This window comes from Littorina saxatilis, linkage group LG2 (genome assembly GCF_037325665.1).
Source record: "Littorina saxatilis isolate snail1 linkage group LG2, US_GU_Lsax_2.0, whole genome shotgun sequence".
NCBI lineage: Eukaryota > Metazoa > Mollusca > Gastropoda > Littorinimorpha > Littorinidae > Littorina > Littorina saxatilis.
The window spans coordinates 89291866-89316082 of NC_090246.1; the positions used below are offsets into that span (position 1 = coordinate 89291866).

At 46.0% G+C, this 24217-nt stretch overlaps 2 protein-coding genes across 3 annotated transcripts in view; one reads left to right on the forward strand and one right to left on the reverse strand.

Annotated features, from left to right (window-relative positions):
- The window catches only part of LOC138960085 (probable ATP-dependent RNA helicase DDX5), a 22406-nt gene extending 18526 nt beyond the window's left edge, over positions 1 to 3880 (forward strand). The window contains exon 12 of the mRNA XM_070331814.1: positions 823 to 3880. Within this exon, the coding sequence (XP_070187915.1) occupies positions 823 to 2447 (1625 nt within the window). The 3' untranslated portion in view covers positions 2448 to 3880. The remainder of the gene's footprint in view (positions 1 to 822) is intronic.
- On the reverse strand, positions 3724 to 23269 carry LOC138960088 (Golgi to ER traffic protein 4 homolog). 2 transcript variants are annotated; one of them, XM_070331823.1, is made up of 9 exons: positions 23119 to 23269; positions 22505 to 22583; positions 22119 to 22200; positions 19736 to 19891; positions 18961 to 19099; positions 10487 to 10627; positions 9785 to 9860; positions 8355 to 8424; positions 3724 to 7737 (listed from the first exon to the last, which is right to left on the reverse strand). In XM_070331823.1, the coding sequence occupies exons 1-9, from the start codon at positions 23223 to 23225 to the stop codon at positions 7604 to 7606; spliced, it is 984 nt and encodes a 327-aa protein (XP_070187924.1). In that variant the 5' UTR covers positions 23226 to 23269; the 3' UTR covers positions 3724 to 7603. The 2 variants fall into 2 exon arrangements, with proteins under 2 accessions (XP_070187924.1, XP_070187925.1); XM_070331824.1 differs by lacking the exons at positions 3724 to 7737; positions 8355 to 8424 and adding an exon at positions 8615 to 8938.
- Between the last annotated feature and the right edge of the window lie 948 nt (positions 23270 to 24217).

The following is a 24217-nucleotide window of genomic DNA, read 5'->3' on the forward strand; positions in this document are numbered from 1 at the left end:
AAGAATTAGATGGAATAGAGTCTGCTTGCAGCTTAGTAGGTCAGAGACGTGTTAAGAAATTAGAACTTTTAACATGGTATACTGGCAGGTAGAGACTGCTCAGAGCTTCACAGACCAGAGATGAACTTGGAAACATAAGTCGCTATACTAGGCGGTATTTTGCCAGCAGCTTGTTTCAAAAGCGTGCTGAGGACATTAACGTGCGAAACCATTGGGAAGATTCTGCTGACAAATTCAAATGCCAGAGATGAACTTAGAACCTTAAACTTGCTAGAGCTATGGATGATTGGCTCGCAGTGTCACGGATCAGAGAAGCAGTTACAACTGTAACTTGCTCGACCAGTAGGTAGATTCTGCTCGCAACTTCATGGGTGGTCAGAGATGTGGCTACAGCTGTAAACTTGCTAGATCAATGCTATACTCTGCCTGTAACTAAACGCATTAGAGATAAACCTAGAATAAAGAAACTCGAACTTGCCAGACCAACAGGCTCATGGTATCACAAATGTCAGAACCTTTACTTGCTGGACAAACAGGGTTTTGTTACCATGGGGAAAGAAGGAGAAGGTTACATGGGAGTTGGAGTTTCAGTTTCTCTCAGGGCCAGCTTGCTCAAGTTGATGCCCATGTCCTCTCCCTCACTTCCTTGGCCTTCTTTGGTTTCCTGTACGAGTCCTTTCCCCTCGTTTCATCCTTTGAATTGTTCTGTAACATTTTCTGGTTTGAGCTTCTGCTCTGTGATTTTTGGCTCGTCGTATCAATGATGTTCTAACTTCTTCACAGCTGAGTATTGACCCCTAAACATAAGTTGTACAATTGCAGGTCGCCAGAGGTTCAGAGGGCGTGGGCGTGACAAGGACCAGCGTTTCTCAGCTCCCAAGAGTGACTTTTCCTCCAGAAATGATTTCTCCTCCCGAAGTGACTTCTCTTCAAGGAGGGAGGACCGTGGAGGAAGCCGAGAACGTGACAGGGACTCTGGCAACCGCGACCGCAGGGATAGCCGTCCAGACCGTGAGGGAGGTCGTCGATCACGCTTCAGCGATGCTCCTTCTGCAGAGGACTCGTCTTCCTCGCTGCCGTCCTTGATGAACATGCACACCAACAACGCTGCAACGCCCACCGGTGCTGGTGCTGGCCCGCCCAAACCCCTCATGACCTCCAGCAACTTTCAGAATGTGAGCAATGGAATGGGGGGTCAGCAGCAGCAACAACAACAACAGCAGCAGCAGAAGTTCAACCAGAATCCTGGAAACTTCAGTCAGAATGCAGCAGGAAATTTCAACAGCAACCAGAACGGTGGGAATGTGAACGGCCAGGGAGCAGGAGGTTTCAACCAGAACCCCAACAACTTCAACCAGGGCAACCAGGGTGCAGGGGGCTACGGTAACCAGAATGCGGCAGGCTTCAGGCCAGGGATGAACCCTAATTTCACGGGGTCAGGAGGCGACAACATGAACCAGAAGGGTGGACCCGGCTTCAACCAGAACCCAGCAGGGAACAACTTTCAGCAGGGCAATCAGAACCAACAGCAACAGCAGAACAATGTTCCTCCCAATTTCAATGCCTGGATGAACGCCAACTTTGGCAACAAAGGTGGCAGTGGAAATAACTCTGGTGGCAACATGGGCTCTCAGGGAGGCAACATGGGCCCGCAGGGAGGCAACAACATGGGCCCACAGGGTGGCAACAACATGGGTCCACAGGGTGGCAACAACATGGGTCCACAGGGTGGCAACAACATGGGTCCACAAGGTGGCAACAACATGGGTCCACAGGGTGGCAACATGGGCATGCAGGGTGGCAACATGGGCCCAAGAGGGGCAGCCCCACCAAACCCTAACATGGGCCCACAGGTAGGCAACATGGGTCCTCGCGGCCCAGGGATGGTTCCACCCATGGGCAACATGAGACCTCTGGCTCCTTTCCCTGGCATGCCCGGCATGGGCAACCTGCCAGCTGGCATGCCCAATATGGGCCCACGACCCCCAACACTGTCCCCCGGCGGGCCTCAGCCTCCCGTCAACTCGACAAGCAGTGCTGGCAAGCCTATGGGCGTCCCCCCACCCCCTCCTGCCAACAGCCAGGCTAACAGCATGGGCCCCAAGGGGGTTGCCCCGGGATTTCACAACACCTTCAACCCCTCCATGCCCCCCACCCCCATGTCATTCCCCCAGCCTCCCCGCCCTCCCATGCCAAACATGTCCGCAGGCAACATGAATCCTGCTGGCAACATGAACCCTGCCGGCAACATGACCTCCATGATGCAGCAACAGTGGCAACACATGCAGCAAGCGCCAAACATGGGCATGATGTTCAACCCTCCCCCACCCCCCTCACAGGGCGGCAAGCCCCCTTTGCCCCCAGGTCAACCAGGGTCCCAGCCACCCCCACCCCCGCCCCCAGTCAACCCTGCTCCCCCTCCACCCCCTCCCCCGCCCAGCTTCTGAGGACCATGACCAGTCAAGTGGGAGAACCTTGAGCACCAGTACACCCCGTCAATGACTTGATGTCCACAAAGGACACTTGAACTTATGTCTGTTTGTTGTCACTTCAGTCCTCTTTTGATGGCATTAACTTGGGTAAACATTCAGACGTGGTTAACACTGTTTCATGGTGGGTTCACGTTATTGACATAACTGTACTAAGAAGTAGCACAGGCATCATTGATCGCGGAATCCTTGTGATGTTTCGTCTTATGTGGGGTGCACATATACAAATCCGTTTTGAGTTGTATCTTAAAAGCCTGGTCTTTTCTTGACGCTTGACACTGAATTATAGTATTTTAACATAGTTTCTTGTATTTTATAGAAAACAAAAGGGTGGTGTTGGTGTTTAAGTTTTTAATTACTGCATTGATCAGGGACTGATAGGATAATATGGAATGAAATTCCTATTGTCACCACAACCCAGACATTTGAAGTTGAAAGAAAAGCAAGAACCAAATGTCCTCTTGCTAGAAAGGAAAAAAGATTGCAGAAATGGGTTTTTTCCCCATCAGTCTTTTTGGTATTTTTGTGTTAGTTGTGAACAAGTTGCTGAATACCAGATTGCTGATGAGCAGGCTTGTTCAGTGGTATCAAGATAACACTGCTAGCTTTGTTGTTTGACCAATCGTGGATCTAGTTGTGTTTTCATAACGGAACTTTTTCCAAATGCCATCCTCTTCTCTCTCAAGAGGAAGGGTTGATACAGTGCCCGCATCAAAAAGAGCACAAACTGTTGGAGAGAAAAGGATAATGTGGATATTTATTATACTTTGATCTTGTAAGCAAGGGGTGAGTTTTGTTTTGGTTTGTCCAGGAATGGTGTGATTTTTGGAGTTAGAAATGGGAGCAATCATTGTGGACTTTGTGAATAGTGTACCATTGTAATAGAGGTGAATTGTATTGTGACAGGCACTTAGTACCCACCATGTTGTGACAAATGTGATACATCTTGTTAATGATCTGTTGCACTGGTCATCATCATGATGCACTTTCATACATTCTTCTGTCAACATTGATTCTGTTCACCTTGTCCAGGTGGTCATTACATGAGTCATAAATTCTGTTGTGCCAGTGTATTGGGGAGAAAGTGTGCGTGTCAATGATCAGTGGTTTGTGAGAGTACCATATACTGATATAGAGAACCAATTCGCTGAAGGTTCAGGGCTGCTTCATTGTTTATTTGCATGATGACACACACACACACATGCGCCCACACAGAGAAATTAAATTTCGCCAGAAGGGTTTTCATTCAATTTTATCGGAAATAAAAGTGAAACATTACTTTGAAAAGTTTGAACTTGTTTTGGTTGACAAGTTTCACAACACACTACCATGCAATACCATCACACACTCAAAAATCTAAGTAGTAGGACATCATGTTTACAAGTCCTGTCCTATCATCAGGGATAAAGCAGCCAGGCTTTACCTAATGATCTGCGCAGCCTGTTGGTTTAAAAAGCAGCAAGTTTTGTTGTTAGTAATTCAGGCCTGTGAGCTAGAGCAACTAGGCACCTCAATAACCCAGTTTATTTTTTGACAAAGCTTATCCCCATCTATGAATTCATGCACTCAGTTATACACACTTGCACCTGAAAGCAAGCAACCTAATCAAAGCCTATATAATTCATTATGTTTCATAGTAATGCAAGTATTTAAGCCGATACTTGACAAGACACTCGGAAGATATCACACAGAAGGAATTAATCTGAAATTGTGCAAAGAAAATCCATCTTTTAAACTAACTTGAGAATTCATCAGACAAACCCAGCCAAACACACATTTAATACATGCAACACAAATCATAACTAAAATAAATACCATTTGAACAATATATATATGAACAACTACACTCATTAACTTGAGTATAAAATGCATGTAAACGCTACTAGAAAACAAACTGGCTCGATAATAATCCCCCCCACCAGAACAACAACAGCTGTTGAGCAAGATGCACAGCAATCTTAAAATCCCTGGTTGGGGTGCCATACAAAAAAAGGCCTCATCCCTTCACAAAAAACTTTGGCAAGAACATCTGTACCCAGTGTTTCAATGCGCACCTGATTTCAAATCTGCCAAATGGTAGCAAAGTGTGGATGTCGCACAAAGCTCAATTCCATAATCATGTGTCTTCTTAGAAGTTGACAACACCCCAGAACAGACTGAACAGTGAGAGGATTCACTGCAGTGCAAGTTCTGTCAAAACTCCACATGGTTCTTTCAGAACTGCCTCTGGTTTCAACACCCCAAGCTGTTGTTTACAAATAAGGGTCAAAAGAAGCTAAATGTGAGAAAGAACTACAAAAACACATCAGTTAGCTGAAAGGCTACTTGCCTGTAGACTGCTGCACCAGCACAGTAGGTGAAGTACACGTTTGAGTATAAAGTTAATACACAATGCATATGTATTTGAATAACTGGGTTTGAATATCTGGGTTAAAACAGTTTATTAAAAGCAAGACCTGTACAGGTGTCGAACAGCAAAATGCTGAACATTCTCTTCAGAACACTGATGTGCACAACCTGATAAATCACTGTCAAATACTCGGAGATACCTTCCTGTGAGAAAAGGAAAACACATACACATAGATTGGAATGCATTTTATTTGTACTCGAAGAAAAATGCCCAAACTATGAAAAAAATCCCATGTCAATCTACCGTAAAGTACCTTGTAAGCGCCCAGTATCGAGTAAGCGCCCACCCCCCACTTTTAGTCCAAAACCGTGCATAGGGTATAGTACCTTGTAAGCGCCCACCCCCCACTTTGCACCATTGAAATCAGGGGTAATAAAAATTCCGCACTTGATCTGCTAGTTTTGTGAATGATTTCCCTCCGCTCTTGCAAACCATATCAAACGCCTGCAAGTCAATGATTACAAGATGCCGCGGATCAAATCGTACACCGTTGCATTTAATAAGCTGTCAGCTCTTGACTATTTGATTAATAACGCCAATGGAAATGTGTCACAAACAACAAGTGAGTTTGGGGTAGATAGAAAAAGGATACGAGAATGGCGAGAGAATCGCGATACCCTGTTACGTCACCAGGCCGGAAAGGAAAAGAAGAAGCTCTCTCTCTCTCTCTGATCTCTCTCTCTCTCTCTGTGATCTCTCTCTCTCTCTCTCTGTGATCTCTCTCTGATTTCTCTCTCTCTCTCTCTCTCTTTCTGCCGAAAACAGTCTTTGGCCAAGTAAAATAGAAAAGAAAAGGATGCGACGACATTTGTCTCCCTAAACTCTTCTAATGACAATACGAACAAGAAAAACAATGGAAGATGAAAAAAGAAAGAAGATATGATTACGAAGAGATCAAAGATCACATTTCTTACTGAAAACTGCTCGTGCATAGGGTGTAGTACCTAGTAAGCGCCCACCCCCTACTTTGGGTCGGAATTGGTGCACAGGGGGGTGGGCGCTTACAAGGTACTTTACGGTATTTGCTTGATTTTCTGTTCTGATGTTTACTTTACAGATCCGCACACAATTTTGACTATTAGAGAAGACTTGGCGCACTCAGGTTAAATCTGCAGCCCAGATGAAATTTAAACATTTTCATCGTATCAGACTGAACGTCATATCTAAATCTTATGTCATTATTTAACCCACACAAAATTGTGGGACAACCATGATGGTGGTGTACACAATTTCTCTGCTCAGTGTGATGTGTTATTAACATGTCGGTGTGGGTAAAGCCAGGAAGTTGAGAAGTTGAATATACTGTGCTGGAAAGGTCTTGCCCTTTTTCACCAGCATAGCAAATATGGTGCATACAGAAAGTATTTAATTGTTAAAATATGGTCAAATGCTAGTTTTGTTTCACGTTTTTTTCACACAGCACATACACACGACACCATGAAAATAATCAATCCATAGACTCTCATAAAATGATGTGAGCCAAAAAACAACCCCGCCCAGAAATTCTCTTGCTGGTTAGTTTTGATTTTGGACAAGATAAGATAAGAGAGATAAGATTTTATATAGTCCATGAGGGTAACCTCACAGAAATTCGGGCTGCTTTCTCCCTGGGGAAAGCGAGCTGCCATACAGTATACGGCGCTACCCATTTTTTTTTTTCCTGCATGCGTGTATTCATGTTTCCAAGCCCTGAGACTTAATTCCGTGTGAGATGGAATTTTTTTTACACTTTATTCCAAGTCACACGGGTATTTGGTGGACATTTTTATCTATGCCTATACAATTTTGCCAGGAAAGACCCTTTTGTCAATCGTGGGATCTTTAACGTGCACACCCCAATGTAGTGTACACGAAGGGACCTCGGTTTTTCGTCTCATCCGAAAGACTAGCACTTGAACCCACCATCTAGATTAGGAAAGGGGGGAGAAAATTGCGGCCTGACCCAGGCCTGAACACGCAACCTCTCGCTTCCGAGCGCAAGTGCGTTACCACTCGGCCACCCAGTCCAAGCATGTCACTCTGCTGAAAGATCCATTAAAACTGAGACAAATTAACAACCAAAACCTGACATATTTTACGTTTCATTCGCCCAAAACACAAAGATTAAGAAATGTAAAAGAAGACAATGTCCTTATCATACCCATACAATCTTTCAATGAAAAAAGGAATACGTACATACAGGTAGTCAATTAACAAAATGAAAACACACAATCTCATTGATTACATGTGTACAATCAAAACAATAACTCTATATACAAGTACATGTAATATCACATTTAATCATACAACTTTAAATTGCTTGCCTAGTTTTAAAGAACCAAATAAATTCCTGAAGACAAGCAATCTACCTGGAACAAATTCATCATAACAAGCTCTAGAGAACATCTTCACAAATAACATCCAACAGCAGAAGAGAAGTGTACAGTACAATATGAACAGAATCTCCCAATCTGACCAAGACCCCTGCCCCTTTAAAACCACAGCAACTACATATTTAAAGATGGACATAAAGATTTGGTGTGCAGAGAGAGAAACAATCTACAAGAGAAACCGTTTATCAGTTCCGGAACACATTAAGTAAAGGCTGATGAAAATCTCGGAGTCTGCGAGTAATCGCAAGAATATTGTCAACAACAAAGATTTTTTTAACTTTTGGTCACGGGTAAGCCGTGATGATGGAGATGTGATCTTGATGCCCCCGATGCTAGTCAAGGTCGATGACTCTCTCCGGGAGAGATGCACACTGGGAGTGGGAGGAGCTAGTAAGGCTGGGGGTGGAGGGGGAGGGGCTATCGTCATCATCCAGCCCATTGCCAAGGAAGTTCTGTAAGAAGTTGCCTGCAGAAAACAGAAATAATCTGAATGAGTTGAAGTCATAAGAAAGTTGCCCTCCCCATCTGAGCCCCATATGCACACAAGATTTAAAACCGTCTGTTTGAAATGAGTGATTGCTAACACATGCATGTGATGACAAGAGCTTTCCCCTTCTCTGTTTAACAATGATCAAATATAAGAACCTTTTCACTGACGTTAAATAATGACGTTAGATAATGACACACCATACCAAGATTGCCTGACTGAATACACATTATACAAGAATAGATGTGTCACCCCTTCACTTCTGATTGGCCCCTCCAATGTTTGTCAGAGGAAACGCAATTCTAATTACATAATTGGCCTACTAAACCAAATTAAGCAACATCAGTATCTAATAATGTATTTCAAGGTCGCTCTTTATGTGCAATAAATAACACACACACAAACCATAGACATACACAATCCCGGATGATGACCTAAGATAATAAAATATCCAACACTGTGTATACTTGCCAAACATATCTATTATAAATGTTGATGGATGAATGATGATAAATTGTAGACGGATGCATGTTATTGATTAAAAGCCCCACAATGATGTGCTTGGCAAAAAACAAAAAAAAATATCCAACACTCACCAAAGAAGCCTTGGTTTGTTGGCTGTGGTGGCGGCAGGCCAAAGAACAACTGACCAATCTTATCTAAGTACTGAAAAACAAACATTTGAAATTCAGTGAAATTTCTGCAGAGTTATTTGGACACAGATATATGCATTTCACTCAGTAATCAACAGGAATATTAAAATAAAATTCAAAGTCAAAAGTTGAGATAACCTCATCAACTTTGAAAATTAAGAAGATCAGTAAGTAAGTACTAGATTCATATGACATATCCCCCCCCCCCCTCCCCCCAACCACATACACTCTCACACACACACCACTCATTCTGATCAGTCATCGCTCAACGGCTATCGCCAGTTATCTATCTGACCAGACGCTACTCCGCCTTCACATCCCTCGCTCGAAACTTGCATCTGCTGGTCAGCGTGCATTTCCCTCCGCGGGCCCCTCCGTCTGGAACTCCCTGCCGCTTGAGCTTCGCCAGAGCCCCTCTCTTGACGCGTTCAAGAGTAGGTTGAAGACTCAGTTCTTCCCGTAGCTGGCTGCGACTTTCATGTTCGACGTGATGTGTTGTGCCCCAAAAGACATTCTTGTGCTGTGCTCTGCGAGAGGTGTTTTCTTTGTGCTTAATATTATTTTGTTTGGACCTAGCTATTGATGTGTACATTGTTGTTTAAACAGTTGTTTGTTGTATGTTTATCAGGGTTTGCTAGTGTGTGATAGGGTTCGTGTCCGTCTGTAGATGTTAGTTTCTTTGTTAGTCCTGTGTTGACAACTCTTCGACAAGCGCTTAGAACTGTACCCACGGAATACGCGCTATATAAGCTTCATATTGATTGATTGATACAGTCCTACGCGAATCTATCATAACAAAAATACAGAGTTATCTCCCATATGTTTTTCGCAAGCACTGATCTAAATTCGCGAGACGAAAATGATAGCAGATTGGCCGACTTCGACAGTGATCTCTGTTCTGTTCTTCACAGTTATGATAAAGACATCATTCTAAGGTCAAAACAAGTCGAAATGTTGGGACTGCTGCCGGAAGGAGATCATAATATATGGTTTCATCACTGTCAACCGGTTACAGAAAAAATCGTCTGCTCCAGTGAGCGCCGAAACCAAACGGTTGATTATTACGTGACACTTTTGCCATATTTAGAGTTGTTTGCACAGTAAATACAGCCGCGAAAAATAGCTCGCTTGAAACTGTCTTACATATCAATTCCTTTGTAATTTAAAAATTACAAAACACCATGAAAAATCATTATCAACGATCGCGAATCTGCTTATATCAATAATACATTACAAAAAGCTCTAAATATGTAAAAAAAAAATCGGTTGCCTGCAAGGAAACTCGAGGCATCCTGTCTGGGAGAGAATGAGCCGAACTCATTTTGACCTGAGGTCAGGATGACACACCACTATGAAAAGAGAAAAATGCCCACCTCTTTATATGCAGGATCTCGCTCCAGGGAAATCTGGTATTTTTCACACAGTATTGTAAAGACGGCAATTTTCCCACTGTAACAAGAAATTGCAAACAAATTCTTAACATCTCTCACAAAGCAAATTTGAAGTTGAGTTTACTTTCCTGCGTATGGAGTAAAGCCATTCAAATTAAACCCACCACAAGTACTATATCAAATCAGTACTTTAGAAGTGTTGTTAAAATGTCAACTTAACAAATGATTCACTTGTGACTTTCCCAACAAGCGGCCGTACATTCCATCAAGCTAAGTTCTTGTTACTTATTGTTTGTCTGTGTACTTAAAACGACCGTAGGGTCGATATATTTTGTGACTGAAACGTATAGTTTTGTTAATAACAAACGTTCCAACAACTTACCTTTCTTGTTTTTTGATTTGTAACAAATGTTGATTTTGATATCCTCATCTAATATTTCCAGATAACTGATATCGATGTTACTAGCTTCAGTACATTTCCGAGCATAGCATAGTCTGGGCGGGGTGTATTTGAAGCAATAACCCCAAAAACGTTCACAGGAAGAAAACCTAAGCAAATAAAGTGCGGAGAGCATAGATTACTGTGGTTCCCGCTATATCAGCTGTCATTATTATTATTATAAATACATCAGTAGCTCACAAACACTGCTCTTAGCCAGCAGAGATTTGAGTTTACAGACTCACCTCTCTACCGCTACTAGCAGAAACCATATAAAGTTGAGAAGAGGTAGAACGTAGGGTGGCCCTGCCTTGATGGCCGGGTGTTTGGTTGTGTATGCCTTGAAACAACTGGAGGCTGTGGTCTTGTTCTTAAGGCACAGGTACCTTGGAAGAAGAACAAATAGTTTATCTTACTGTGGAACCTCCCTTTTAAGGCCCCACAAATTAAGACTCCCCAATTTTAAGGCCTTGATTTATCAGATTTTGTGTTCATAACCTCTGTAAATGTACCCCCATTTTAAGACTCCCTCCTTTTTAAGACCTGATTTTCTCAGATTTGTGGAGGTCTTAAATTAAAAGGGGGGTCCCACTGTATTGGCCAGTACTTAGATATCGCTGCGTCATCATACTACTGTAATGCACATTTTCAGACAAATAAAAATGTCTTTCATTTAAAGTGTTATACTTGCCAATTACAGGGGAGCTTGGGCTACGTTATGTTGAAACCTGCAACTGAAAACCTTAGGAACCCTAAACCTGAACATAGTTTAATACTTTCTACCCCACTTATATTGACCAAGTTTTTTTTTAGCCGAGACCAGCTGTGCTGCAGCAGGTCACTCAGAATTGTAGTAACTGTGTGGTAACTGTGTATCAACACGCTGAAATGCAGGCGTTAGATGGACGTTACAGGAAGCGACTGAAGCTAACAGTCTGAGCGGATATATCCAGACCTGGTCAGATAGAGCCATATGAGTGGGTACGGATATATCCGCACCTGAGACTGAGAGACAATGAGTTAAAGTTTTGAACCTGAGAGTTAAACCCGAAAATCAATGTTTGAACTTTTTTTCAAACCAGAAAGAAGTTAACCAGTAAATTAGCATCCCTGTAACTACTAGTATAATATCTATCACAAATAAACTATGACATGTCAAATGATGATCTAGATATGACAAACATACAAGCCACACTATGACAACACTGAAAGTTACTTGGAGCCACAACAGTAACAAGCATATTTCAACAAGGAAAAGTGGATGCCAATGACTGCCTTATAGTTTCAACAAGAAGGGCAAAGCCCATACGACTCACATGCTTGACCTTGACCATTACATGACCTTGACCTTCAGAGTCAAGGTCAAATAACTAAACCTAGCAATGACATCAAACACTAAGAACTGCTTTACACATTTTTCCTACCAAAATACATGTGACCTTGACCCAAGGTCAAGGTCATCCAAGGTCATGCAACACAAAGCTGTTAATCGAAAATTTTATTGTAAATTTTCATTTAATAAATATACCTACCCGAATCACATGTAGCAGTTGACTCAGTCTAAAGTGCTAGGTCTGAAAAGGCTACCCGTCTAAGGGGAGCAACCCCAACTAAAAAAGTGTAAACGTAGCTATGGTAATGACGACGCACCCAGGGAGTTACCTCCCCTCCTGCGTACTACGTCACTACTGCTACTGACCACGTGACCCCTATCATTCGACTCGAAGAATAAAATCTCCAAATCATAAGCGGGGTAGGTGGGAGGGACTACGATATGTGATTCGGGTAGGTATATTTATTAAATGAAAATTTACAATAAAATTTTCGATTAAATTACATATTCCTACTCCGAATCACATGTAGCAGATTGAAACAACAAGGCGGTGGGCAAGAAAAAGTTCAAACTCACTCTCAAATCCTTGTCAAGAGCTGACCCCCTGCCACCATGGCAGGCAAAGCTCTAGATCCATCCTGGCGAAGAGCCGAGATGTCACGCAGGTAAAAAATTCATGAAGACATCCTCGGAACGCCAGTATGCGGTGTGTAGCACCTCCTCCAGTCTTCTTGATCGTAACACGGCCAAGGAGGAAGCCCAAGCTCGCGTCTCGTGAGCCCGAGCTGATTCCAGAGGAAGGACAGGCTGTGTCCCCCCTTCATTGCGGCGGCTCCACTCGTAAGCATGCTTAATGAGAGGCCGACACCCACCGGGCCAGAGTCGTCTTAGTAATATCCTTATGTCTCTCCGTATTGAGAGAAATAAACAAAAGCTTTTGAGCTGCGGATCTAAGAGACTGAGCACGGGCAAGGTAGATGTGAAGGGCTCAAACAGGGCAATTTACTAAGTCTGGGTCATTCGGAGCCAGAATAGTGGACAACGGCCTGACATGAACCAAAGGAGAAGCTCGCTCGGGAGCCTGGTTTTTCGCAAGAAACTCAGGTCGAAACCGCAAGGTAACGGACCCATCTGATTCAAAGGAAATGTCGTCCGAATTACCGGAAAGAGCGTGGATCTCACTGCCCCTTCGTGCCGATGCTAGCAGCAAAAGGAAAAGGGACTTGCGTGTAAGATTCGCAAAACTGGCATCTCTGAGAGGTTCAAAATCCGCTGAACGCAGAAACTCCATGACCAATAAGAGATCCCACTTAGGAACGGGCGTACGAGACTTGACGTCAGAAAGGGAAGCGCCCTTGATGACTCCAGCGATCACGCCACTAACATCTATAGAGCGACCTATCTGGCGTAGGGTCGCCGAGATGGCCGATCTTCTTACTTTCAACGAGGCAGCGGAAGCTCCCTGAGAGGACATGAAAGCAAGATGGTTCGCCACGTGCATCGTGCGGGGCGCCGTAGCATCCAGCCGATGCTCGTGACACCAGGTAACCCAGGCCCTCCAATGTGACTCATAAACGGACGAGGTAGATGCTCTGTGCGAGCGTCCTACCAGGTCCATGGTCAGATCTGATGCCCCTTTGCGCCTCAGAGAAGACCGCACAACCTCCACGCGTGAAGATTCAGCATCTGAGGCTCTGCGTGGAGGCTGCCGGTGTGAGGCTGTACCAGTTCTCCTCGCGTGAGAGCGAGAGGAATGGGAGGGCCCTGGGCGAGTCTCAGCAGGTCCGGGAACCAGGGCTGAGACGGCCAAAGAGGAGCGATCAGCAGGAGGGACGGGCCCTCCTGCTCCGCCTTCCTGAGAACTCGCGTGAGCAACTGGAATGGCGGGAACGCGTAAGCCTCCAGGCCTGACCAGGAAATGTCCATCGCGTTCGTCTCCCACGTCTCGGGATCCGGGAATGGTGAGACGAACACTGGTAGTCTCTTCGAGAACCTGGTGGCAAAAAGGTCCACCTGAGGTTTCTGCACAAGAGACCAGAGACGATCCAGCGCTCCGTGAGTGATGGTCCACTCTGTTTGAAGCACTCTGTCGGAGCGGCTGAGCGCGTCCGCCAGAGTGTTCAAGCTTCCGGGCAGGTACCTGGCCGAAAGCCTGATTTGATGCTCTGAACACCAAATCAGGATCTCGCAGGCCCTGGCCGAAAGCGACGGAGACCGCGACCCTCCCTGCTTGTTGATGTAAGCTGCCACTGTCGTGTTGTCTGTAAACAGACGAACATGCTTGGCCTGAAGGGAGGGCCGGAACTTGTCCAGAGCTAGAGCCACGGCTTCTAGCTCCAGCAAGTTGATGTGCTGCATCCTCTGATCTGCCGACCACAGACCTGACGCAGTCAGCTGGTCTGTGTGAGCCCCCCACCCCACCAAGGACGCGTCCGTGAACAGGTCCAAGTCTGGGGCAGGAAGGGCTATCGGCACGCCCCTGCACACCCACTCCGTGTCCAGCCACGGAAGGGTAGCGGATTGGAACCATCCCCGGAGAGGGATGAGGGCATTCCAATCCACCGTGGGAGAGTCCACGAACGGCTTCAGCGCCAGCTGAAAGGGACGTTTGTGGACCCTCCCCAAGGGGACCAGGAGAGCCATGGACTCCATCTGCCCTAAGATGGAGGCCAAAGTCCGCAGGGAGGCCCTCGGGAGAGGCAAAGTGGAGCGTATGCACGCCTGGAGCTTGTCCACCCTCTTCTGAGAGGGCTGAACAGTCCAAGCCGCCGTGTCGAAAGACATTCCCAAGTAGGTGAACGTCTGACACGGCGTCAGCTCCGACTTTGATCGGTTGATCGAGAAGCCAAACAAGTTGGCCTCCCGAAGAACCGATTGGGTATCCTGCTCGCACCCCGCCTGACTCTGACTCAGGATGAGCCAATCGTCCAGGTAGGCACGTAGCCGGACACCCCGCGACCTCACCAGCGCGCAGACCTGTCTCACGACCATGGTGAAGACCCAAGGGGCGAGAGACAGGCCGAAAGGAAGGGCGCGAAACTGGTAAACCTGACTTGCCCACCGGAAACGAAGCCATTTCCGGTCGGCTGGATGCATAAGAATATGGAAGTATGCATCCGTCAGGTCGATGGAAGTCGCCCAATCTCCCGGGCGGAGAGAGTCCCTGACCGACGCTGGCGTCTCCATCTTGAACCTTATCTCCCTCAAAAAGGTATTGAGGAACGACAGGTCCAAGACAGGACGCCATGCCCCTGAGGCTTTGGGGACGGCGAAAAGCCGTCCGTAAAACCCAGGGGAGCTGTGGTCGAGGACTTTCTCCACTGCGCCCTTCTGCACCAGGGAGTCTATTTCCGACCGAAGGACGGAAATGGCTTCCTGCGAGGAGGGAGGCCTGAACGCCGGCGGACGCCTGACCAGAGGAGCCTTGCCATCTTTCCAGAGAAGACGGAAGCCCGACCTCACGACCCCCACGATCCATTGACTCTGTATGGACACGAGCCAATGGGAAAGTGCCCGGGAAGGGCCCCCCGCCATCACCAGAGTGGAGGGCGGGGTGGGGGGGAGATCGGGAGCACTTCATTGGGGGTGAGGCTTGCTTCCAGAGCCGCCTCTCCCCCTGCCGGAAGACGGTCGTCTTCTCGAGCCCCGAGAAGAGGAACGTCCACGACCCTTGTCTGCCGGTTTGGGAGGGCCAGCAACCTTAGCCTGCTTAGGCTGAGAAGGCTGAGACTGCTTGGACTGCTTAAGGCTGTGCAGGGAAAAGTCAGAGAACTGCTGGTCCCTGTTAGCCTGAATTTCCTGTCTTCGGGCATCAAAAACGAGATGCCCAAAGAGGGAACCCTCCAAGACCGGTGAGGCACGCAAAGTGTCCTTGGTCGCCTGATCCGAAAACTGAGAGTGTGACAGGAAGAGATCCCGACGACACATAACAGAGTGCGCATAGTGCACAGCGGAAAGTCTCATCTGTTCTTCATTGACCCTCGCAAGAGCGGCCAACAAAGTGGAGACGTCATCCGCATCCTGATCCTCGCTGAGAGAGAACGGATCAGTGAGGGCACGAGAGAGGGCCCGAATGAGAGTCTCAGCAATGGAGGCAAGCTCCAGCTGCTGACGCCCTGCCTCTTCAGAAGCAATCAGAGTGTTCTCAGAGAAGAGCACGCCGTCATCCTTCTTGATAGGCTTGGCCAACAAGGCCAGCATCTCCGGAGGAACTGTCAAAGATGAACGCGGGAGAGCGAACGCATCCAACAAGTTCCTAGGAGACTTCTGCAAGACCAACCGCCTGTGAGACGACAGAGCGAATGCAGAAGCCTGAGAAGGCGAAGCCATCCACTGCTGAGCCAGCTCCGGAACTGAGCCGTGAGGCACGAGCAGCGGAACCGGAAGTGAAGGAATTCCGCTTCCGGAAGGAGATGGCTTGGCCAAAACCTGAGAAAGCTGAAAAGCTATGGATGGAGACTCCAAAAACCGGAAGTATGAGTCATCCTCCTTCCCAGAGCGAAAATCGGCCATCGCGGACGGTGCCGTCGAAGCGGCAGCCGAAGAGACCGAAGCCCCTTCCGCGAAATATCTCGAAGTGACCTCAGCAGCGGCCTCAAGAGCCACTTTGAGTCTCTCCGGATAACCAACACGTGCAGCCTCGCTGGCGACGGACTGAATATCCGAAACATCCGGCGAAGGACCGAAGTCCACGTTGCTGGTAGAAGGGCGGTGAACACCGTAACCGGAAACCGGAAACCCGTCCACTCCAATACCATCCGAACTCATGCCCTGACTAGGGAAAGAGTAAGAGGACGGCATGCCCGCAGCCGCCGGAACCGGAACCGCAGTCGAAGCAACAACCGAAGACGGAAGCGCTGACTGCCCCGGCCAGGGCTGAGACACCTGCCCAAAGGGCTGGTGATGCCCCCCCGCGACCGCCACCTGAGAGGAAGCGGAAGCGGAAGAAGCAGCAGATCCGGTCTGAGCCGGAAAAGTATCAGACGCGACCGCGAAAAGCGGAAGCGCAGACACTGTGGACGGCGGCCGGAAGGCCGAATGCCCAGAGGGCCACGTCCGGTCAACCCCGGAAACGACCCCAGCGGGTGCGTACATCGGGGGACCTATGCTTCCGGCGAGTGCCGGAAGCGCAGCAGACGGAACCGGCTGGTCGACTCCGGAAACGACCCCAGCGGGTGCGTACGTCGGAGGACCTACGCTTCCGGCGAGTGCCGGAAGCGTCGAAGCCTGAACCAAATGCCGCCATTGCTCATCGACACGATGGTCTTCCGTGAAGCCAAAGTGAGAACGAACAGGGGTTTGCGGGTCGTGAACCCGCCGAAAAGGGCTGCTTCCCAGCAGGGAGCGTCCAGCGGCCTCACGAGGACCTACGGACCAGCCCAACTTACTTGCGTCGCCAACCACAGCGGTAGAAGGCACAGAAGCAACCGCCTCGGTCAAGGACAGCGTCACAGCCGGAAGCGGAAAGGAAGCCATCGACGGGACAACGGAAGTCGAAGGCTGAGAACGCACCATCTCCTCTCTCACCAACGTGCGAAGCTCGGGAACCAGCGAAGAAAGCAACGATGAAACCAGCGACGTCGAATCTGCAAGCGGCAGAGAAGACGAGCGAGAAACAACGGTACGCGTAGGTTGATTAGACTGCCCCACAACCGGCTGGTCATTCGGGGCAGAAATAGGGACCGTCATAACAGCATTGTTAGCCGCGTCAGAAACAACAACCAAAATAGGCTTAGGGACAGAAGTGGAAGACTTGGGTTTAATTTTCCCTTTCACATCAGCCTTGCCGCGCTCGCGCTTTTTGTCTCCGTCAGACATGCTGACAACAAAATGGAGACACAAAAATCCAAAATGGCTACCACAAAATACGTGACCAACACGTGGCCGAAAATTTCAAGTAGCAACTGAAAATTACGTTCGATACAAGTAAAGGAACGAGCTCACCAACTACCAGTGCAGCGGGTGAAGAGACGGGTGTGGGTGCCGGTGGGTGTCTAAGCAAACACCAAACAGCGAACTTCCACTAGAGCCAAAAAATTCACGACCTGCTCCCTAGAAAGCTGAAGTGTCGAATGATAGGGGTCACGTGGTCAGTAGCAGTAGTGACGTAGTACGCAGGAGGGGAGGTAACTCCCTGGGTGCGTCGTCATTACCATAGCTACGTTTACACTTTTTTAGTTGGGGTTGCTCCCCTTAGACGGGTAGCCTTTTCAGACCTAGCACTTTAGACTGAGTCAACTGCTACATGTGATTCGGAGTAGGAATATGTAATTTAATTCAAGACATAGGAAGTACAATGGTGCTTATTGGCTCTTTCTACCATGAGATATGGTCACTTTTAGTGGTTCACTACCTTATTTTGGTCACATTTCATAAGGGTCAAAGTGACCTTGACCTTGATCATATGTGACCAAATGTGTCTCATGATGAAAGCATAACATGTGCCCCACATAATTTTTAAGTTTGAAACAGTTATCTTCCATAGTTCAGGGTCAAGGTCACTTCAAAATATGTATACAATCCAACTTTGAAGAGCTCCTGTGACCTTGACCTTGAAGCAAGGTAAACCAAACTGGTATCAAAAGATGGGGCTTACTTTGCCCTATATATCATATATAGGTGAGGTATTCAATCTCAAAAACTTCAGAGAAAATGGGAAAAATGTGAAAAATAGCTGTTTTTTAGACAACATTTATGGCCCCTGCGACCTTGACCTTGAAGCAAGGTCAAGATGCTATGTATGTTTTTTGGGGCCTTGTCATCATACACCATCTTGCCAAATTTGGTACTGATAGACTGAATAGTGTCCAAGAAATATCCAACGTTAAAGTTTTCCGGACGGCCGGCCGGCCGGACGGCCGGACGGCCGGACGGACGACTCGGGTGAGTACATAGACTCACTTTTGCTTCGCATGTGAGTCAAAAATGATCAAACTTTCAGGACCATTTCGACAAATTTGCAGACGAGAAGAAATCCCAGCAACATACTTTCAGACCTACACACAGAACACACTGGCGGGGATGTAGCTCAGTCGGTAGCGCCCTGGATTTGTATCCAGTTGGCCGCTGTCAGCGTGAGTTCGTCCCCACGTTCGGCGAGAGATTTATTTCTCAGAGTCAACTTTGTGTGCAGACTCTCCTCGGTGTCCAAACACCCCCATGTGTACACGCAAGCACATGACCAAGTGCGCATGAAAAAGATCCTGTAATCCATGTCAGAAGTTCGGTGGGTTATAGAAACACGAAAATACCCAGCATGCTTCCTCCGAAAGCGGCGTATGGCTGCCTAAATAGTAAATGGCGGGGTAAAAACGGTCATACACGTAAAAGCCGTGGGAGTTTCAGCCCATGAATGAACAAACAAACAAACAAACAGAACACACTTACTGTAGTACAGCCTGGGTGATAAAAAGGTCCACTTCAGAGGGGTAGCCTCGCGCGGTGTGATACGCCAGCAACATAGAGGCACACCCTTCTCCATCCTCTGAGTGAATGTAGTGGTAGCGTGCTGCAGGGTAGTTGTTTTCTGGAAAAAAAGAACAGGCGTATATTCCTTAAACTAAACTGTGATTGCATCCATTTTTGAACCCGAACTAAAGCATTCATTTCCGTGTTATTGTATTCAAACTTTCTATGCCATTAACGGCATTTCCCTGGCTGTCTATCACACTGTTCGGATCACAGATTTATTTTACCGGGGTCACACTACCGCTGCCCAATAAGGGTACCCTTCAAAATCAACTTGACAAATGCGTAAAGTACCAATTAAGAAATCCACAAAACTTCACAATAGGCACAACTTGGCAGCTTTTGCAAAAGAAGAGAAAGTCAAATCAATTATCTATCCAGAATGTTTTATTTAGTTATCTTGCGTGATGCCATTCCTACAGATGTCAATCGCATGAGCAATCAAATACGAGAGGTTTTTGTGTCAATTTTGAGGGGTACCACAACAAAAAGCGCTGTATTTCAGCAATGACCAAGTGGATTGCTTCAAAACTTGGATTGTTATAGCTATTAACACAGATGTTTTGCAATCTTCCAGCCAAAAATATCATGACTTTGCATGGGAGGGGCCTCGCACAGTAGGTTCCAATACAATTTTGCAAGCCTGCACCCACAACGAACTCTAAAGGCTAAAGCTGCACACATAATGTCTCACCCTGCCAGAAAATGACGCCCAGTTTCTGGTGGAGGTTGGGGTGCCCCCTGGTGTGTGACTGGTCAATGTTGGTCGTCCACTTGATGGCTCGGCTGACGAAAACTGGACGCTCCGGACAGTCAGGGTCCATCTTCTCAAACAGCTGTGCAAGTTTCTCTGCACAAAGCATCGCAACTGTTACTGATACAGTGGAACCCCCTGTTAATACTCCCTGTTACTGATACAGTGGAACCCCCCTGTTAATACTCCCTGTTACTGATACAGTGAAACCCCCCTGTTAATACTCCCTGTTACTGATACAGTGGAACCCCATGTTAATACTCCCTGTTACTGATACAGTGGAACCCCCTGTTAATACTCCCTGTTACTGATACAGTGGAACCCCCCTGTTAATACTCCCTGTTACTGATACAGTGGAACCCCATGTTAATACTCCCTGTTACTGATACAGTGGAACCCCCTGTTAATACTCCCTGTTACTGATACAGTGGAACCCCCCTGTTAATACTCCCTGTTACTGATACAGTGGAACCCCCTGTTAATACTCCCTGTTACTGATACAGTGGAACCCCCTGTTAATACTCCCTGTTACTGATACAGTGGAACCCCCCTGTTAATACTCCCTGTTACTGATACAGTGGAACCCCCTGTTAATACTCCCTGTTACTGATACAGTGGAACCCCCCCTGTTAATACTCCCTGTTACTGATACAGTGGAACCCCCTGTTAATACTCCCTTCTTTTAAGACCTTGTTTTCTCAGACTTTCTGTTCATAACCTCTGTACAAAAAATTACCCTCATTTTAAGACTCCCTCCTTTTCAAGACCTGATTTTCTCAGATTTTGGGAGGTCTTAAAAGGGGGGAGTCTTAAAATGCGGGTAATTTTTTTGTACAGAGGTTATGAACAGAAAGTCTGAGAAAACATGGTCTTAAAAGATGGGAGTCTTAACATAGCATGGAAAAGTGAACAAAAATTAAATGTTATTCTATACTTCATTTGTATTTATCTATACTCATTGAATGCAACAACCAATGGGGGGCGGGGATGTAGCGCGCTGGATTTGTATCCAGTTGGCCGCTGTCAGCGTGAGTTCGTCCCCACGTTCGGCGAGAGATTTATTTCTCAGAGTCAACTTTGTGTGCAGACTCTCCTCGGTGTCCGAACACCCCCGTGTGTACACGCAAGCACAAGACCAAGTGCGCACGAAAAAGATCCTGTAATCCATGTCAGAGTTCGGTGGGTTATAGAAACACGAAAATACCCAGCATGCTTCTTCCGAAAACGGCGTATGGCTGCCTAAATGGCGGGGTAAAAAACGGTCATACACGTAAAATTCCATTCGTGCAAAAAACACGAGTGTACATGGGAGTTTCAGCCCACGAACGCAGAAGAAGAAGAAGAAGAATACAACAACCAGTCAGAACAGAATGAAAGAATACGAAATGATGTGAAAGATTTGAAAGTGAACAAACAAATTCAAGTATGACATTTTTTGGTTAAAACTAAGCAGGAATAGGGCCCATTCCTAAGGACACTTAGAATTAGACAAGGACCCTGGGGGCCCGATATCATCTGCTAGCAAAGGATGCAGAAAACTACATCAGGAGTGTCAGGAGTAGGAAAAAAAAAGCCACTCAAAAATGCAGAACGTTAATACAGTTTTTGGCTCACGTAAGTGTAGCCTATGCGATGCTAACTTTTGTCTGTCTGTGCGTGCGTGCGTGCGTATGTATGTATGTCTGTGGTAGAAACTTTAACATTTGACTGAACACCGAAATACTAATTTTACCTGGTTATTATTCAAGCAACAGCATCAAAGTATTGAAGCAATGATCAACATTTCGTCGGCACGTATGTAGTTAAAGTGTATATCCAAAGAAAACGGCTGGTGGGGGGTTTGGGGGGGGGTAAAAACAGGTCACTGGTTTGTGTTGTGTGTGGTATGTAGACCAGGTCAGGGGTCAAGGTTAGGTCAGATCGCGTGAAGGATTGTGGTATAGATACAGTTATCACCGAGCTTCAGTTCGCCAATTCGGAGAAGACGATTTCACATTGTTCGGTTTCGTAGCTCCAGAAAAATAGATAAAGAAGATACCAAAGGAGATTTCCTACAGGTTAATCTGCACAGCGTGTTTCCGGTGTCTGCGCGAGGAAGCGCTGTCGAAAGCGCAGTGTCGATCTGGCCATCTGGCAGTCGTGTCCCCGTAAGTAGGCTACAGACAGACAGATCTAGATCTAGTGTCTTGCACTCTTGCACCGTGTCACCTATGCTTACTGTGTGTGTGTATGTGTGACGGAGTGATTGAGTTTGTGTTACTGTTTGTCGATTTCTTACGCGAGCCTTGAAGGCTTTGCCTCTTGTTCTATAAGGGGTACCTACCAATGGTTTCCTGGGTTACTGGAGTACTGGACTTTTCCAAGGTGTCAACCAAGAGCAAGCTCAGGTCTGCTCCACTGCCATACTGAGAATCAACAGTCGCGTACACTCTTAGTCTTTACAATCACAGATTGCAGAACATGTATACACAAAAACAAATCAGCATAAAGTTAAAGCCTGAATTATAAGGATTAGATTAGAATCAAATAAAATTAACAAAACGTGCACCATTGTCAAATATTGACATATATTTATCTACTAGTTGTTCTGTTTGTTTTCACTGTAATGTAATCTGAAAATCTGGCGAGAAGTCAGGTTTTGTGCACATGGCAATGTTTCACTTTCACCATAAAATAGCATTGCTTAAGATCACTTTTGTAGTTGTTTACCTGGTTGTGATTTAGAAGTGTCAAGGCCCCACGGTAAAGCAAATCAATTGCCTCTGCATACTTTTGTTGACTGTTGTACCTGGAGTACACACACACACAGAAATGTATGTAACGTTCAAAAGCAAACAACGATAAGATATACTAAGGTTAAACAAGCAGGCGCTGAAATTGTGTGATAAAAAAACAAATAAAGTGATATGTGCGAGTGAACCTGCCACATAGACTTAATCATGAAACTAAACATTTACATCGACCAAATAAGGGAATGTGGTATACCGTATAGGGCAGCATTTTATGCGAATGTTGCTGAACTTCCTCTTCAGTTACAGTTAGTGAGTAGTTACACCCAAAACTAGTATACTCATATTCTAACGCTGGGCCTACTAACTCTTGTATTTTCAGATGGAATTTTATATACCTATTACCGAAAGCAAAGATAATGGTAAAACTACAAAGCAGTATCCTCACTAAAACTTGACAAGTTTAGAGGCAAGTCTACAAACCAGCTCAGTGAAACAGTCAACACGACCGAAAAAAAGTCGCAACTACACAACGGGCTCAGTCAGTAAAAAAAACTGCTGGGAAAAATGACTCCCATTGAACATGTTTCTCACCTAAAATACAAAGTCCTGATCATCTGATGTGCCTCATAAAAGTTCCCTGAACCAATACATTCCTCGCATTTAGCAAGGACACGTTCGATGCCTCTTGCAGCAGCCATGTTAACACATCAGCACCATTTGCGAATATTTACTAAATGAAAACCAATCCGTTTCGAGAACGTGTAAGAAGTGACTAATAATACAAATGCCACAAAATATTGGTGGGGTCAAAAGTGGGCGTGGTTCAAGCTCTGACAAAAATTGTCGTTTTCAGTTTTCATTTGTTGTTGTTGTTGTTGTTGTTGTTGTTGTTGTTGTTGTTGTTGTTGTTGTTGTTGTTGTTGTTAAAATATTGGTGGGGTCAAAAGTGGGCGTGGTTCAAGCTCTGACAAAAATTTTCGATTTCAGTTTTCATTTGTTGTTGTTGTTGTTGTTGTTGTTGTTGTTGTTGTTGTTGTTGTTGTTGTTGTTGTTGTTGTTGTTGTTGTTGTTGTTGTTGTTGTTGTTGTTGTTGATGTTGTTTGATGTTGTTGTTGTTGTTGTTGTTGTTGTTGTTGTTGTTGATTGTTTGATGTTGTTGTTGTTGTTGTTGTTGTTGTTGTTGTTGTTGATGGTTTTATATTTAGTTTCTATGTTTCATTCTGGCTAAGGGACTCGTAAGCAAACGAACGCCGCGTGCATGTATAACAGGACAGGTTTTTGGAAAATAAATTGTGTCTTGTATTGCCTTGAAACTTACTTATTCTGTCTCCACATCAATGCTCTCTCTCTCTCAGTCTCTCTCTCTCTCTCAGAGTCTCTCTCTCTCTCTCTCTCTCTCTCTCTCTCTCTCTCTCTCTCTCTCTCTCTCTCTCTCTCTCTCCGTCTCCCCCCTCCCCCTAAATGCACATTGTGTTGCATTCCATACAATGTATTTCTGTATTTTATATGATTGAATTTATATTTTTTATGTGCGTCTGTCTTTGTGTGTTGTATAAAGGACAGGCTGAAAGAATAGGCTTTGCCTAAAACCTTTGTCCTTTTGTAATAAAGGTCTGAGTTTGAGTCTCTAGCGGCCCGGCTCTCTCTCCCTCTCCGCTCGGCCTCTGTCTCTGTCTCTGTCTCTGTCTCT

Coding starts and splice junctions, on each gene's coding strand:
- LOC138960088 (XM_070331823.1), bottom strand. CDS start 23,225: ATGGCTGCTGCAAGAGGCATCGAACGTGTCCTTGCTAAATGCGAGGAA. Junction 19,100..19,735: donor GGGCGTCATTTTCTGGCAGG/GTGAGACATTAT, acceptor CTTTTTTTCCAG/AAAACAACTACCCTGCAGCA. Junction 7,738..8,354: donor AACAAACCAAGGCTTCTTTG/GTGAGTGTTGGA, acceptor TGTTTTCTGCAG/GCAACTTCTTACAGAACTTC.